The sequence below is a fragment of the Epargyreus clarus genome, unplaced genomic scaffold (assembly GCF_041222505.1).
Source record: "Epargyreus clarus isolate Ecla_fem2 unplaced genomic scaffold, WU_Ecla_fem_2.2 ptg000006l, whole genome shotgun sequence".
NCBI lineage: Eukaryota > Metazoa > Arthropoda > Insecta > Lepidoptera > Hesperiidae > Epargyreus > Epargyreus clarus.
In genome coordinates this window covers 9,600,052-9,616,708 of record NW_027332214.1, presented here as the reverse complement: position 1 = coordinate 9,616,708, position 16,657 = coordinate 9,600,052, and the positions used below count along the sequence as shown (strand labels likewise).

Genomic DNA, 16,657 nt, shown 5'->3' with positions numbered 1-16,657 from the left:
TTCTGCAATAATTAATATCATTTCGATCTCAAGGTTAGGTTAGGTTAGGTTAGGTTACTCTACTGGAGGTCACTGACGTTATTCTACGTAAAAATAGGTTATAAGATTTTTTACTATTTTTTGATTATTTATGTTAATAAAGCTAACCTAATCTATACTAATATTATAAAGAGGAAAACTTTGTTTGTTTGTTTGATTGTAATGAATAGGCTCAAAAACTACTGGACCGATTTTAAAAAACTTCACCATTCGAAAGCTACATTATCCACGAGTAACATAGGCTTATTTTATATGAAATTTGATAATTTGATAAATAGATTTTGAGGCGGTACAAAGTTTACCGGGTCAGCTAGTTAACATATATAATAAAAAAATAGTACACTAAATACCTAAGTATTTACATTTTAACAACGTTATTTATTGTATCGGTCATTATTATCAGTTTCTTATACAATTCCATTTTTGTTGCTATAAGGAACTATTGGAATTAATTAAACGATTAATAATCATTATATTATACTTTGTGAAAATATTACAAACGTAAATGGGACAGTATAGGTCGTAAATTAACCGTTTATGGTATTTTTGTTATTATAAAGTATAATTCATTAAAGCACCGTTTGTTTCATAGCCAGCTGTTAAGAACCGTATTAAGTAGGATTTAATTATGAGGTGTGATTAAGACTACGAAAAGCTTAATTTTAAATTGAATAAATCGATAATACTTAGATTTATAGTATGACAAGGATACTAAAGTAGAACCCTTTGAAAAGTATTGCATATGCTTTGAAAATATACTAATATTTAGAAGGCGCTGTTGTAGTGATCCCATAATGTGTTATCAGTACTATAAATAATATAATTGTTTGAAACACAGCCTAAATCAGCGGATTATAGGTTCGAAAATTAGACTTATTACAGAATTATTTTAGAAATCAACTATTACTCACTTATCTTCTATCTCTAATATATAAAATTCTCGTGTCACAGTTTTCGTTGCCATACTCCTCCGAAACGGCTTGACCTATTTTGATGAAATTTTTTGTGCTTATCCGGTATCTATGAGAATCGGCCAACATCTATTTTTCATCCCCCTAAATATTAGGGGTAGTACAACCCTATTTTTTTTTTTATTTATATGGCAATACAACGTTTGCTGGGTCAGCTAGTATGATTTATAAAAACATCGTAAGGAACCTACTAAAAAAAACTCTTAGGTGGGTTTTTTTAAAATAAAGTCCACCAATTTGCATTCAGTCAGCGCGACGGATTATAGGGACCCTTCTCTTTGAAAGGAGACTCGTGCCCAGCAGTGGGACAATGGGTTGACGCCGTCGAATGAAACTATTCATGCTCCTCGAATTGTATCTAAAATAAATGATAGATTGAATATTTACGATTTAAACTTATAGAATAACTGACGTAAACGTCGGAACAATTGTTATATAAGTTAGATGAGTATTAAAATAGGAGTTTCGATAATCATATCCCAAGAAGGCTAAACAGCGGAATCATGTAAAAATCGTAAAGAAACCATTTAAACGAGCTTTTTGTACCTTTTCGTAGAAATTCACAAGAAGCATACCTTATTTAAGTACAAATTTGAATTTAGTGGTGCTTTCTACATATTTTGTATTAAATATCATTAAGTATAGTAATTTATTACGTTAGCTTCGTTTTGTAAAAATGTAAAATAATATACGACATCTCACAAATTTGATACTTAGATTCCTCTAATCTCTCCTACTGAATACGGTTCTTAACATATCTGGATGTATGGCCATTGTTTGTACCAAGTGATAAATAATAAGGTCGGTTAAATTTTACATTTCGTCTCCGTAAAATCATTTCCAAACGATTTGTAAAATTAAAAAAAAAAATTCGGGACCGTATATATTTAAATTAAGTTTTAATATTTTTTTAATTAGGTAGAGCCATCGGCCCTTTTTATCTCAAGATCCAAAATTAGCCTTTTACGGACCATTACTAATATTTACTTTTGAAATGGTGTCCTTCTTGGCTCCTTTAAATTGATGAAGAACTGATGATTTCTTATCTGTTCTATTTTTGAGGTTTCTGAAAAAGGGTAAGTTATATTTCGGATGCAATAATAAAGAGTCGCTGAATTGAGAAGTTGTGACAATTATCAAACAGAGGTACCTTGAAGTTGATTAAAAACGACTTATAGGGGCAAATGTATGATTGATTGCCAACCTAGAAATTGGCAAATTCTCTATAGTAATTATGTAAAACTATTGCCACACGGTAGAAAATTAAATTTAAATAATAAATAGAAATGTATTTTTTATTTTATTTATAGAAAAAAACCCGGACAAATGTAGCCATACATCCATTTGTTGAAAATACACAACGCTATGCCGCAAGCATATAACTAGAAAATAAATAACAATATATTTATAACTTGTTCCAATAAATCAAAATTACAAAATGGCCATTGTTGTATTTATTTCTCTCCACTCATTAAGAGAACCACCAAGAGAATAGAAGAAATTAAATCTTTAGTGAAACATGTTATAAAATGTAAACTTAAATAGCATAGAACAAAACATAGATATCCATACCTATATGAATACACGATAATACGTACCTAATAAGGCTCTAAATAATATAAAACCTTTAAGCAAGTAATGACTAATAATATTGTAACTATCTTTTTACGTCAATTTCCGTAAACTTATAACTCTATCTCTGAAAATCCTGAAAACCGTTTATTATATGTAGGTAACCATTACGTTATTTTCTGCTACAATAAGTTTTTAATAAAAGTTAATTTTTACTGCTTTTCTCAGCAAGTAAATATTTATTTACATTACATTTATACTTTGAAAACACACCATTTTAGTCGAGAAAATGAGAATGTAGCGTGAAATACTAAACTTAAATGAGAATAAGGTTAAATTGATCATAGTCGTATAATAAACATGATATAAATTAGAATATGATAGAACCTAGCTACTATAATAACGTATGTGTAATGAACTTCATAGCAAACATAATGTTCAATCAAATATAATGAGATGAAGTTACTATCGTTTAAGAATTTGAGTAAGTCTAGTTTTAAATATACTTAAATGATAACTAAGCTTATACGATCGTTCAAAGAAAAACGTAACATAATTAAAACCACAATTTTACAAACTATGTTAGGAAATGTGTACGAGTATAAAGCGTTAAATAAGTATTTGGGAGTATGCGACAGTAATAATGAGTATGTAACATATTTCTAAACGGAAAACTCAATATTTAAACTCAACTTAATAAAAAATAAATAAGTTATCAAATAAGTTAATAGGTAGGTACTAGCAATAAATAAAACACATTAGAGTGCCATTTTTTTATTACTCGTAAATATGCCCCAATCTTGTGGTACAGTGACAATTCAATCACGCTACCGAGAGGTTAATCTAAGGGCACTTCATGTTTCAATTAAAGTCAGTCGCCTTTAGGGCCCCAGCCTGCGCTAAAGAAGTCATCAAAATCTAAGCCTAAAATCTCATAATGACATACAATTTAGATTTAAAGAAACGACTTTAAAGTGTTAAAGACTAATTTTTACACCAAAAATATCAATATTTACTATAAGTATTTAGGAAAATTCAATGAAACCTCACTTGAAAATAAGTTCCGGGTACATACGTGTCTATAATTCTGTACATTACCACCGGCTAAATCTCTACACTCAAGATTTCAGTCGCATACTCCCAGTCTTTCTTATCCACTAGACTTACCTTCATCAATCTTGCGCGAGGCCTCTTCCAAGTCACTGCCTGCGTAGTTCAGGATGACGAGGACGAGGGGCATCATCTCCCACGAGTAGTGGAACTTCTCCAGCAGCTTGTGGCAGTTCTCCACCAGCGTCTCCAGAGACACTGCTGTACGAAACGGATTTGGTCAGACATTGATCATTTAATTAAATACTGAATAATACGAATAATATTAAGCGATTTCATAGTTTACAAGCCAGTCATTTAAAGGTTCGAAACATTTGCCAATAAAGTTAGGTACAGTCAGGGTACTGTCAGGGTACAAAATTGTGCAATAATCCTTCTGTGGTAAATCCCTATAAATATATGAAATGATTTCTTTGTTCTGCCACCTTCAAACAGAATTCTAATTATAATTAATATTAATTGTGAAGTGGTGGTAGTTGTATTGACATTCAAAAAGTGCTCTGTAAAGAACCTATTTTGAATAAAAAAAATTGATTTGTTTTAATCGTCTGAGTTTTGACTCCTACGGCACCACAACCACACCTATTTCTTCCTAATAACAGAAGTGTTAAGCGCTGCTGTGTTATGGTTTGAAGGGGTTTGGGAAAAGAGAGTCTCTTTTCCCAAACCCCTTCAAACCATAAGATAAGTTATCCGAGGCATTACAGCTTAGTCCTCAGGGTTGGCGGCGCATCTTTGGCCTTCCTCAAATAGGTATCTAGTCTTATCTGGAGTTGATTACAAATGTCCATGGGCGGCAGTATCCACTTACTGTCAGGTGGATTGCATGCTCATCTGATTCTCTTATATTATAAAATTCCTTAAACACAGTATATATTCATTCTCGCTTTTCTATAGAGTAAAACAAAACTGACAATAACCATCTATAACACATACAAAGATATCGTTGACTTGTTTATTTATAAATTATACGAGTGTCAATGTGGCCCTTACAGGGTTTATTATTTCATTCGACACTTCCTTTATAGCACAAATGTTTACTCTGCACATTCTTGGGAAGCAATCCAGTCTACCCAGACGCTCAAGTTCTGAGAATTAAGATCTAAAATATGGTAGTTACTTGACGGACATCAATATGACGGACGTAATAAAATCTTCAATATGGATTTTAATGAATTTTAAGTAAGTAACGAACATGAAGTCCATCATCATCATCAACAACCCATTACTGTCCTACACGGCACGGGTCTCCTCTCAGAATGAGAAGGATTAGGCCATAGTCCACCGCGCTGGCCAAGTGCGTATTGGTAGACTTCACATACCTTCGAGATTTTTTTTTATTAATCTCTCGGGTATGCAGGTTTCCTCACGATGTTTTCCTTCGCCGTTTAGCAAGTGATAATTAATTTCTAATACGCACATAACTTTGAAAAATCAGAGGTGCGTGCCTGGGATTTGAACCTCGGACCCCTCGACCGAGGGGGCGAGTTTCTTAACCACTAGGCTATCACTGCCGTCCTGCAGTCCACCTGATGTTAAGTGGGTACGGCTACCCATGAACATTTATAACCAACTCCATACAGAATAGTAGTTTCACCTGGGGCTGATCACAGACACCTTGCCCTGTACCCTTACCATGAGTTTTCAAAGCATCCCACAATTTTACGTTACGTTTACTCAATCCATTAATCTGTTCCGTTTGCTCAGTAGACTGAGTAAACGTAACAGTAAGTAAGTGTTCAAGACTTTATGTCTGCCTCACACGTTCGCAAAAAAGAGAGACAAAACATAAAGCCCTATTTTGTCAATTTAGACATTTAATATTACGTTACTGACACTAGTTCTGATACAACCCGCTAGGGGCGCTGATTGGAATTTGTATGGGCAAATACGTAAACAAATAATTAACCAAAACAGTCATATTTGTCAAGATGTAAAAACTAATGGTAAGGGTACAGGATCCTTACGCTGTTTTCATTTACCGTTGAGGCAAGTAATAATATTCTCATGACTGCAAAATCAGAAGTTTGTCTGTGCCTAAGATTTGAAGACCAAAGAGACGCCGAATTTCTAGCCAAAAGGATAACAGCAAGCATGATAGAAGAATACATGATAGAAATTACAAACAAACAAACATAGATTTGTAAAGATACTTCGCCGCCTTGAAATTGAATGAAGCCACAAACGGCTTATTAGTAAATTCTTTTTTTTGAATTTAAATAACTAATACTGCGTAATTTACATAATAAATAAATAATTATTTCAAATATTTTAAGGACATTTTATCACGAAGACGTGGCAAAACTTTTTTACGTAACTATTTCAATTCTCAAAACTGGGTACATTTTCTTGTTAGGAGTGAGTAATCTTTACTAATGTATGCAAACAAATAAAAACGTCATTGTTTGGTGTCTGTTGCAGATTGAAGTGCAAGTAGCGGTGCAAGGGTGCCACATTATTATGATATATTGAACCAAATCACTTGCGGTTCGTATCGTATAACGCTGCGGTCTGAAGTGTATAAAGCACATGAAATATCATTAGTAGGCTACACATTCTCAGGTTTTGTGGGAATGTCCTCAAATCATAATTTAACACTTCAAACCAACAAATCGCTTAAAACTATCTTTTTAACCGACTTCAAAAAAAGTTTTGTATTCGAGCGCTACGAGTATGTATGAAAGTTTGTATGTATGTCCGCGATTTTTTTAAAAACTACTGATCCAATTTGGATGGGATTTTGGTTATAACAAGCTTTTTTACTGATAACATATATTGTCAATTCTTAGGATGCGCTTGCGCATAAATTTGCTTGCTAAATTTAATATATAGTTTGTTAACTTCATGCGTTAGCTATGAATGGGTCAATTTCGAAATTACAGCTGCAGCTCAACCTCTTTAACACTGGGATTTAATTGTAATAATGACATTAAAACACTGACACCGGAACGATAAAACTGTTGCAGATTAATAAAAATAACATTTGAGTACCTGTATGAGAAAAGGAATGTATTTTTGCGATATCATTTCATGAAGACTTTTCAAAATATATACTATTTTACGGCATCAACCCATTATTGTCCCACTGCTAGGCACGGGTCTCCTCTCAGAATAAAAAGGATTAGGCCATCGTCCACCGCGCTGGCCAAGTGCGTATTGGTAGACTTCACATACTGTTGAGATTTTTTTTTATAAATATCTCAGTTATGCACGTTTCCTCACGATGTTTTCCTTCACCGTTTTTATCATGTGATAATTTCTAATACGCAAATAGTTTCGAAAAATCAGAGGTGCGTGCCTGGGATTTGAACCACGGACCCCTCGATCGAGAGGGCGAGAAACCACTATGCTATCACTGTATACCATACGGTATACCATTTTCAAATGCTTATATGATGGTTCTCCTACCGGCTTTTGAATTAAGACGTAAAGATAATGTTTCACTTGTTCCTCCCAGTTGTAACCGCAGTAGACCAGATTGTTGGTTTTATCCCTTTTATATCATTAGAACTGGCTGTATAGATTCAGGATTTAAAAAGATTTAATGGTGATTCTAATAAGATATTGTATTCTAGTAAAAATAAACACAAGTCGTTTAATTTAATATTTGTTGGTTTTAAGTAAATCTGCAGTAGTTAAAATGTAGATAGGTAATCAAGGAAGATAGAAACTATATACCTATACCTACTTAGAAGATAGCAGTATAAACTATATATACCTACTTAAGTATAAAATATCAAATGTTTCCCTACTGAAATTGGTAGGAATCAGCTGTTTGAAGATTTGACAAGTCGATCATTTCTATTATCACTTCTCGATCATTCACTATAATGTGCAAACAAAGAAACACACCGCTTTTAAGTTACACTATTTATTGGACATATTCATCATCATCATCATCATCATCATCAACAACAACCCATTAGTGTCCCACTGCTGGGCACGGGTCTCCTCTCATAATGAGAAGGATTAGGCCATAGTCCATCGCGCCGGCCAAGTGCGTATTGGTAGACTTCACATACCTTTGAGATTTTTTTTTTAATCTCTCAGGTATGCAGGTTTCCTCACGATGTTTTCCTTCACCGTTTAGCAAGTGATAATTATTTTTATTATGTAACGGGTACTCACGATATGCGTTTTTTATTGCCGATATTTCGACCCAGTTGCATGGATCGTGGTCAAGGTGGAGTTTCGCCGTGACCACGATCCATGCAAATTTAATATATATCGTGAGTACCCGTTACATAATAAAATGTCTCAATTCCGCGATAATTTTAGTCTAAAGTGATAATTAATTTCTAATACGCACATAACTTTGAAAAATCAGAGGCCTGGGATTTGAACCTCGGACCCCTCGATCGAGAGGCCGAGTTTCTTAACCACTAGGCTATCACTGCTTATAAACATATTCATACCTATACCTAATTCTCGATGTCTATTTTCTAAGCCAACCATTGTACCATTAGTTATGTTACATACGCTTTGTTACAAGTAAATATGTTCAGAGGTGTTTTATTGCATCCGGCGGAACAATGGCCACGATTTTATGGTCAACACTAAACTAAGTAACGTTAGGAGTTAACACTAGAAATGGCAGTGACGTTATGAGGTCAGAACTGCCCCCGGATGTTATTTTGAAGCAAGGTCTAAGGTTAACCACAGATACGCTACTTTCAAGGGAATATTAGCAATATATTCAAATTATTGAATTATAGTAGATATTTTTAAGCACAAATGATTTATTAACTGAAAAATAAAAAAAATATAGTCCAAATTTCATGCTTATAGCTGCGGTAGTTTCGGCAAAACATTGATTAATACGTTTTGAACGTGAGTATCCTATTATAGTATTATTTTAATTAATTATTTTGTGTTACTTTCATGATGTGTTATTTTTATATATAGTTACCAGTAGCCATTTATATAGTCACTGGCTGTATGCGTTATACGATTATATGCAGTGGTATAAAAAAAGAAAAAAAACGCTCATGGTGGGTGAGTTGTATTTTGCGCGGAAATAATAAAAGTTGTAAATTGGTCGAAGAAATTTTTTTTTGTATCTGGTTTGGTTGCTAAACTCTATGTAGCGCTCAATAGCTTTGTAGGTTCCATATGTTAAGGGTAAAACATCGATTTTATGGTCAACACTAAACTAAGTAACGTTAGGAGTTAACAGTAGAAATGGCAGTGACGTTATGAGGTTAGAACTGCCCCCGGATGTTATTTTGAAGCAAGGTCTAAGGTTAACCACAAGTACGCTACTTTCAAGGGAAGTTTGGTTGCAATACTCTATGTAGCGCTCAATAGCATTTTAGGGTTCAGTACTCAAAGGGTAAAAACATCGATTTTGTGGTCAAACACTAAACAATGTAACGTTAAGTTCATATAGTCCCCGCCAAACTACTAGTTTGCTCTGAAGTTGTTCTGAGCAGCAATACAATTTGCTATGGAGACGCGATTTATTTCTATAGGTATTCAGAGCTAGAACTAGTAGTTTTACGCGGCGTGGAAAACGGCAGACGACGTTATGAGGTCAGAACTGTGCCCGGATGTGTTATGAATAGCAAGTTCTAAGGTTAACCACAGATACGCTAGTCCTAAGAAAAGTTTGGTTGCAATGCTCTATGTAGCGCTCAAAAGCGTCCGTACCTAAAGGGTAAAAACGGTACCCTTTTACTGACGCTCCGCTGTCAGTCCGTCTGACACTGTTCTCTTTCTTTAAAACGGACAGAACTCTTGGCCAATTTTTAATATTACAGGTTTTTTTTACCTTACAATAACTTTAAAATAAGAATATAGAAAACTACACATACGTAATTTTCTATCGTCTTTAAAAGTATTTTAAACACCACACATACGTAATTTTAAATCACTTTTGATTTGTAAATATCAAAGAGGTTAGTTTGACTGATTCATTTAGATTGTTATGGTAGTTATCCGTACGGGACTCAGAACATTATCATACTGCGTATTAGTAGGTAGGCACAATTAAGTATTTTAACAAACCTTAAAGTTAAAGGTCCATAGGAAGGTAAATGCCACCAAAACTGTACCGTGAGATTTAAAGATCGATAAAAAATTCACAAAAGATTTGTGATTAGATAAAAAAGCTTTCTTACTGTATCTAATTAAAAATTAACATTCTGGCCATGATGCCTGGGCCCAAGGCACCAAATACCTAAGTAACTAGGTCTTATTATTATTAAAATACCAAAAAAACATTCAGTCCAAAGAATTGTTGTGATGAAAATACGTAGGTAGGTTAGTAGGTATTATAAAAATTAAATTGAAAGTTATGCAAAGAAATGTTACGAAAATACAGAAAATTAAACAAAAATGTAGTCACTCAAAACAGAAAGCAGCATCATTGCGACACAAACAACATGAAATTAAAGAGGCCATTACATGAACAGCGATTTAGTACAAGCATACGATTTCCGCAATAGGTTAAATAAATTAATTGCGTATAAACTCTAAAAAATAAAAACCTTATTAAACTGGCATAATATTACTACGAGCCATTGCCTTTAGTAAGCGAGCAAGTAATCGCTTGTCGATGTGTGGCGCGGGAACGGCCGGCCAATGGGAGAGCGCCGCCACGCCTACGGCTCTCGCGATTGGGCGATGAGCCAACTTTGAATATAGAACCACTTTTTTTTCTCTAACGCCTACGTAAGCTCGGCGAAGCACGTAGACAATTTTCTGCCCAGCGTCGCGCGGGAAAACCGTTCGTGATTCGAATGACGATAAGGAATGGCGTAAGTTTCTGAACGGAAAAGAGGGACGCAAGTATATATTCTTTAATGACGTTTTAATTTATTTTTTGTTAGCTACGCATGTTTCTGGTTTTAGAAATCGCGGCTACGTTTACTCGTAGTGCGGGAAAACAGTTCCATATTCGAATAGCGATAGGAAGAAAGATAATATAAAAAATATTGATCGAAACACTTAATTTTTTACCTATATTTTTATATGTATTTTTTTTTTTAATAGAACCAATGTATATTAGAACATTTGAGTCTATACCTAGGTATACCCATAATAGTTTAAGTTTTATATACTTGTGTATTTTTGTAGTAGAGTTCACTGGGTCTCCTCCAATAAAAATAGATTTACATATAAAAGCGACATTCTGAAAATATTTAGGTACCTATATTAAAATGTCTTTCAACATCATCTATAAAAATAATTTCTCAAAATAAAATTAGATAAGATTTTTTCGTTTATATTAATAAAAAATGTAACCATTACCCTTATCTTCCTACTACGCAGTTATTTTATAAAATACATTAAATTAAACTTTATAAAAAGTTATCAAGAAATTTCTGAACGCAACCATGGAGCAACAATTAATGACCGCCATTTTGTTTTCATTACAGAAGGTAGGTTATATCCTCTCCCTACAAACAATCATTAGTTTAATTATTTATTTTAATTATTATCTACAACTAATTATAACGTAAATGTTGCTTTGGTATTTTCCAGCCAGCAATTATTTTACGCTGGCAATTATAAATATTATTTTTTGTTACTTATGGTAACATCATAATGATTTACTTTTTAAACGTGTTAATTAAAAATCCGTGTGAGCACAAGGTATGGGAAATATTTTAAGGTCTAGATTGAAATAAATATTTTTTTGTAATGAAAGAGCACATTTTAATACATTTCAATCACTTATTTATTACTTAAATAATAGTCGGTATTGGATGCTAAATTTTAAATATCTGAGAAAAATAACCTATTTTGTGTGCAATTTCAAAAAGGTACCTATAGAAGTAGGAAAAGTAGGTAGGCAACTAAACATTTTATGAAATTAAAATAACAAATAATTTTGCTCTCCATCTGTCCACTCCATTTAGGTATGCCACCTGACTGTACATAGAAACTTACTCGTAGCCATAGATTTGCTCGTTGCTAATCAACTACTAATTGAATTAAGGTCCCACCTGAAGATGGTCACCAAAGTGTCGTCCCTGGGGTGAACCTAGGTTGTTTCGTATTTCATCTTTCTTTTCTAGCGCCTGACGCAGTTGTTTCAAGGCAAATAAAATTGTGTGCTTCTGCATCAAGCCAGGAAAAATGTACTAACTACTAGTATTTTCATAAAAAAATCTAATGACCATTAGTTGCATAAGGTTTCTACTGCGTAGTCGTCTAAATCCGCCACCGCTCGGGTGTTCAATTTGTTGTTTGAGCGACCGACGAAAGGTTTGTTTGGTTTTGTCCTCGTAGTACCGGGACCGGAATAGGACTACGGTATACTTGTCGTAAGAGGCGACTAAAAGATACTTCCGGGTTGCGGGCGGCAAGAGTGGGAACTCAAACCGTCCAGCAAGCGACCCCGAAAAGGACAGTGGTTTGTGTGGTCGCATATCGCAATCACCAGGGGATGTGGGAGGAGCGTAAATTGCTCGCCTCAGGGCAGAGCCCGATAGAAGGGCATCGCGTTAGGAGGATTCCGGTTGTGTTCCGCTAACGCCGAGGACGGCCACCGGGGGGGTTTTAGTGTAGTAAAAGTCCCACATAAGCCGGCGTCACTCCCATGGCGCTGGGGTACCTTTTGAAGGTTTGCCCCTCGTCAACAAAAAAAAGGTATGTTTGGTTTAATACAAAAATATGTCAATTATGTCTAAGCGTCTGTATAATTACATAACACCATAAGCTATTATATAGTCACCAAGTATTCTCTAACAGTCGCGTTAACCACTATGTAATCGCCAAAGCTACAAATTGCCCCAGCAATAGTATTCAATGGGCGGTCAATATTAATCACAGGTAGACTGATGAAGTTATCTTATCTACAGACATGTAAGCTACATAAAATATTATTTGAATGCACAAAATACCGTGACAGGTAATAAATGTGTTAGAACGGCCATTTTGAATGTGGTCACGCCTGTTTTTATAGACTTCACATAAACAGTTGCTTATCTTGAAGGCTAAGATCATAAAAGTTTATAGCCAACACAAGTTTAAGGTACCTACTTCAGATGCTAAAGATGTAAGTATCTCTAGATAAATCTTAGATCGGCAAACGGTATCTTAATGACAGATATTATCTGTCATAGATAATCTAAAGTTAATAACTTAACCAACATATATATTAAGTACATAGGTACTAGATATAGATCTTTATGTGAAAATCCTATATCTATTCCTTTTTATACATAGTACACCTAAGATACACCTATTTTTTTTCGAGGGGGAGTTTTGTGGGATTTTTACCGTACTAAAACCCCCCCGGTGGCCGTCCTCATCGCTTGTTGGAGAATTCCGGGATCTACCTAGGATACGCCTAGAAGTAGTGAACTATCTTGCAGATCAATTAGTGACAACTGCCGCCCATGGACATCAGTAATCAACTCTGGATAGGATTACTCCTATCTCAAATCATTTAGAAATCAACGATCTTTAATATCATCCAATGGTATTTTTAACGTGATAATATGAACCCAATAATTTACACCAGCCACTAGCAGCTAATCTAAATAATAAATATTTATTATTTTAATGTATTTAATATTTTGTGGTTTAGTTTTGGGTCTCTGTATTTTTTTTTAATAAGCAGATCATAGATAAGTATAGATATCTCAACGCCTTGTAATTGAAGGAGTTCATTAAATGGCTTAAACGGCTGACAATTCTGTCAGCCATTTAATGGCTGTCATGGTGTAATTTAACCGACATGCGCAGTCAAGTGGTGCAAAAACACGAAATCGAAGAAAATGTGCGGAGAAATGTGTCATTCGTAAATGATCTTAAAACTATTTTTATTTTAATATTTTTAGAACACGAAAATAGCTGACAGTGACAATTTCAATTGTCAAAACTGGTTACATTTTCTTGTTAGGAGTGAGTAATCTTTACTAATCTATGAGGCAGGTAGGAGTAGCAAACGATCGCGCAGTCCACCTGATGATAAGTGGTTACTGCGGCCTATGGATACCACTCGGTAAAGGTTGCTCATAAGATATATTTTTTTTATAATATAAGAGTAGCAGACAATCATGCAGTCCACCTGATGGTAAGTGGCTACTGCCGCCCATGGACATCTGTAATCAACCCCAGATAGGATTAGATATTCCTACCTGAGGTCGGCCACAGATGCGCCGCTACCCCTGAGGATTAAGCTGGAACGCCTCGGAAAAGTCTGTCTCCCTTACCACACCCTTCAAACCGGAACACAACAGCGCCTAACACTGCTGTTATTAGGCAGAAATAGGTGTGGCGGTGGTGCCGCCGGAGTCGAACCACAAAGGGCTCTACCACCTTCAAACATTAAGCTGTCTTTGTGCTACCTGTAAAACTAAAATTTAAAAAATAAGATTTATTTATATAAACTTAAGACACTGTCAGGTCATTAAGTTTGAAATAAATTAGCAATAACATGGATCCAGAGCGTGCCTCAATCACGTCATTACAAGCAATAAACTACGGCCTTGCAGAATTTATGGGTCCTACATGACACCCATAACTCCTACATAATTGTGCTTACAATGTATTTGAATGGTGTGAAGACGAATCGACTTATAGAATAGTTACTCGTGTCGGTTGTAAAACGGAGATCGTGATACCTATCAATGGGTAAGGACATTCAAATGTTAAAAAATACTAGGCGTATGATGGCGTCGGTTTAGTTTTTAAAAAAATGTATCAAGTATTTTGTTAGTTATTCAACAAAGCAGATTTATTTTAGTTTTTTTGTGGTGGGGATTCTAATACACATAGTCTAAAATAACATTTTTGCAGTCAGGATACCCTTATATTAGGTGGATATCGAACACACTTGCTCCCTGAGATTTCTTATTTCAGATATATTTGGCAAATAAAGATTGGGGTGTCTCCTGCTAGATGAGGTGATTGATGCACTGGAAGTCGATTAGAGAAGGGATGTGAACAACCTTAAATCAAGCCTACCTACTTCAAATTCAAAAGCCCTAAAAATATCCTTTAGGTAATTCTTTACTGCAATCCAATTTATATTCCACTTGAGCACCACTCTTTTCCTACACATGTCACAGGTCTGAAGCTTTTTCCACTACCTTGCTCTAACGCGACTCTATAAACGTACATATGGATTACTGGAAAACTCGTTTCGAATATTTTAAACCTGATAAAAGGCCTTCGTTAAAGTCAGCCGCAAAGGTCTTGCTACATCTGAGGACAAAGATTTTGCCTCATACGAGCATGTAAGTCAACCGGCATCCACAGCCTAGAAACGCAATAAACGGTCCAGGCTAGAAATGGCGTGGTACTTCCTCGACCGATTCTCCTACCTTTCAAATGGAATATTTTCCAAACACGAAACCACACCGAAAATATCTTCTACATGCGTACCTACCGTAGTGTAGCGTCCGGGCGATAGCGCACAAGGGCCCATTGAGCGTACATTGTGCGTTAAATTTCATAAATGCCCATGTTATAAAATGTTATTATAACTTATTTAGCAGAATTTATACTCGTATATGATGATAAGTGATCACCCTCGCCTATATTCATCTGTGACTCTTTAGAACGCGTTCTACCTCAAGCCAATCACAAATGTTTTGCCACTCCTGAACCCAAGACTTCGTTTAATAAAGCAACCAGAACCCGCACACTTTTACCGAAACGAAGCTCCACGCCAGAAAAGGCGACTTTTTTTTTATAAAGTACGAGTAGCAGACGAGCATGCAGTCCACCTGATGGTAAGTGGCTACTGCCATGGACATCTGTAATCAACCCCAAGCAGGATTAAATATTCCTTCCTGTGGTCGGCCACAGATGCGCCGCTACCCCTGAAGACTAAGCTGGAACGCCTCGGAAAAGTATGTCTCCCTTACCACACCATTGAAACCAGAACACAGCAGCACTTAACACTGTTGTTATGAAGTAGTCGAATCACAAAGGGTTCTACCACCTTCCACAGTCCTACTACCTTTCAAGCGGAACATTTTTCAAATATAACAAGATTTTCCAAATAGAGCAACAAAAGTCTCCTACATCCGTAGTAGCGTAGCGTCCGGGCGATAGCGCACAAGAGCCCATTGAGCGTACATAATGTGTTAACGCACATCGTTTCACTGGTCTCTCAATGATGATAAGTGGTCACCCCCGCCTATATTCATCTGTGACTCTTTAGAACAGGACCTACATGAAACCAATCACAAATGTTTTGCAACTCCTGATGGCTAAGATTTTGCCTCATATGTAAGTCATCGCACTTTCCTCTGAAACGCAAGGACTGAGCTAGAAAGAGTATGAGATAAAGTATTATCCGGGGAAGTAGTAACTTCCCCGAAAAACTATATCTACTGGATCTCTTCTTGCATGTGAACGCTACAACCTTTCAAATGGGTGGAATATTTTACAGCGACCCACAAATTCCAAAAGTCTCCTACATCCGTATAGCGTAGCGTCCGGCGATAGCGCACAAGAGCCCATTGAGCGTACATTATGTGTTAACGTACATTGTTTCACTGATCTCTCAAAGATGATAAGTGGTCACCTCCGCCTATATTCATCTGTGACTCTTTAGAACAGGTCCTACCTGAAACCAATCACAAATGTTTTGCAACTCCTGATGGCTAAGATTGTGCCTCTGCCTGCCTCAAATGATCTAGAAGAAGTAGTAACTTCCCCGATGAACTATACCTACTGGATCCTTTCTTCTTGCATGTGGACGCTACAACCTTTCATGTGAAAGGAATACCCACCCATATGGGTGGAATATTTTACAGCGACCCACAAATTACAAGTCTCCTACATCCGTAGTAGCGTAGCGTCCGGCGATAGCGCACAAGGGCCCATTGAGCGTACATTGTGCGTTATTCGCGCTACGTGACCGCGGCCGCCCTGCGCAGGAAGTGCGATAAGACAATCGCCTGCTGAATGTTCTAGTGTTTTTAATTTGCGACTGTACTTGCCTCTGCGTAACTAATGAGCTTCTAGTCGTATAGTTTTTGCGGATATATGCTGTTAGT

At 35.8% G+C, this 16,657-nt stretch overlaps 1 protein-coding gene across 3 annotated transcripts in view; it reads right to left on the bottom strand.

Annotated features, from left to right (window-relative positions):
- dsx (transcription factor doublesex) overlaps positions 1-16,657 on the bottom strand; it is a 233,315-nt gene that overhangs the window by 162,282 nt on the left and 54,376 nt on the right. For all 3 annotated transcript variants that reach the window (XR_012102313.1, XM_073074010.1, XM_073074011.1), the window contains exon 2: positions 3,750-3,893. Coding sequence is in view for 2 of the 3 variants with exons in the window: in XM_073074010.1 (XP_072930111.1) it covers positions 3,750-3,893 (144 nt within the window). In the remaining variant the exon portion in view is untranslated. The remainder of the gene's footprint in view (positions 1-3,749; positions 3,894-16,657) is intronic.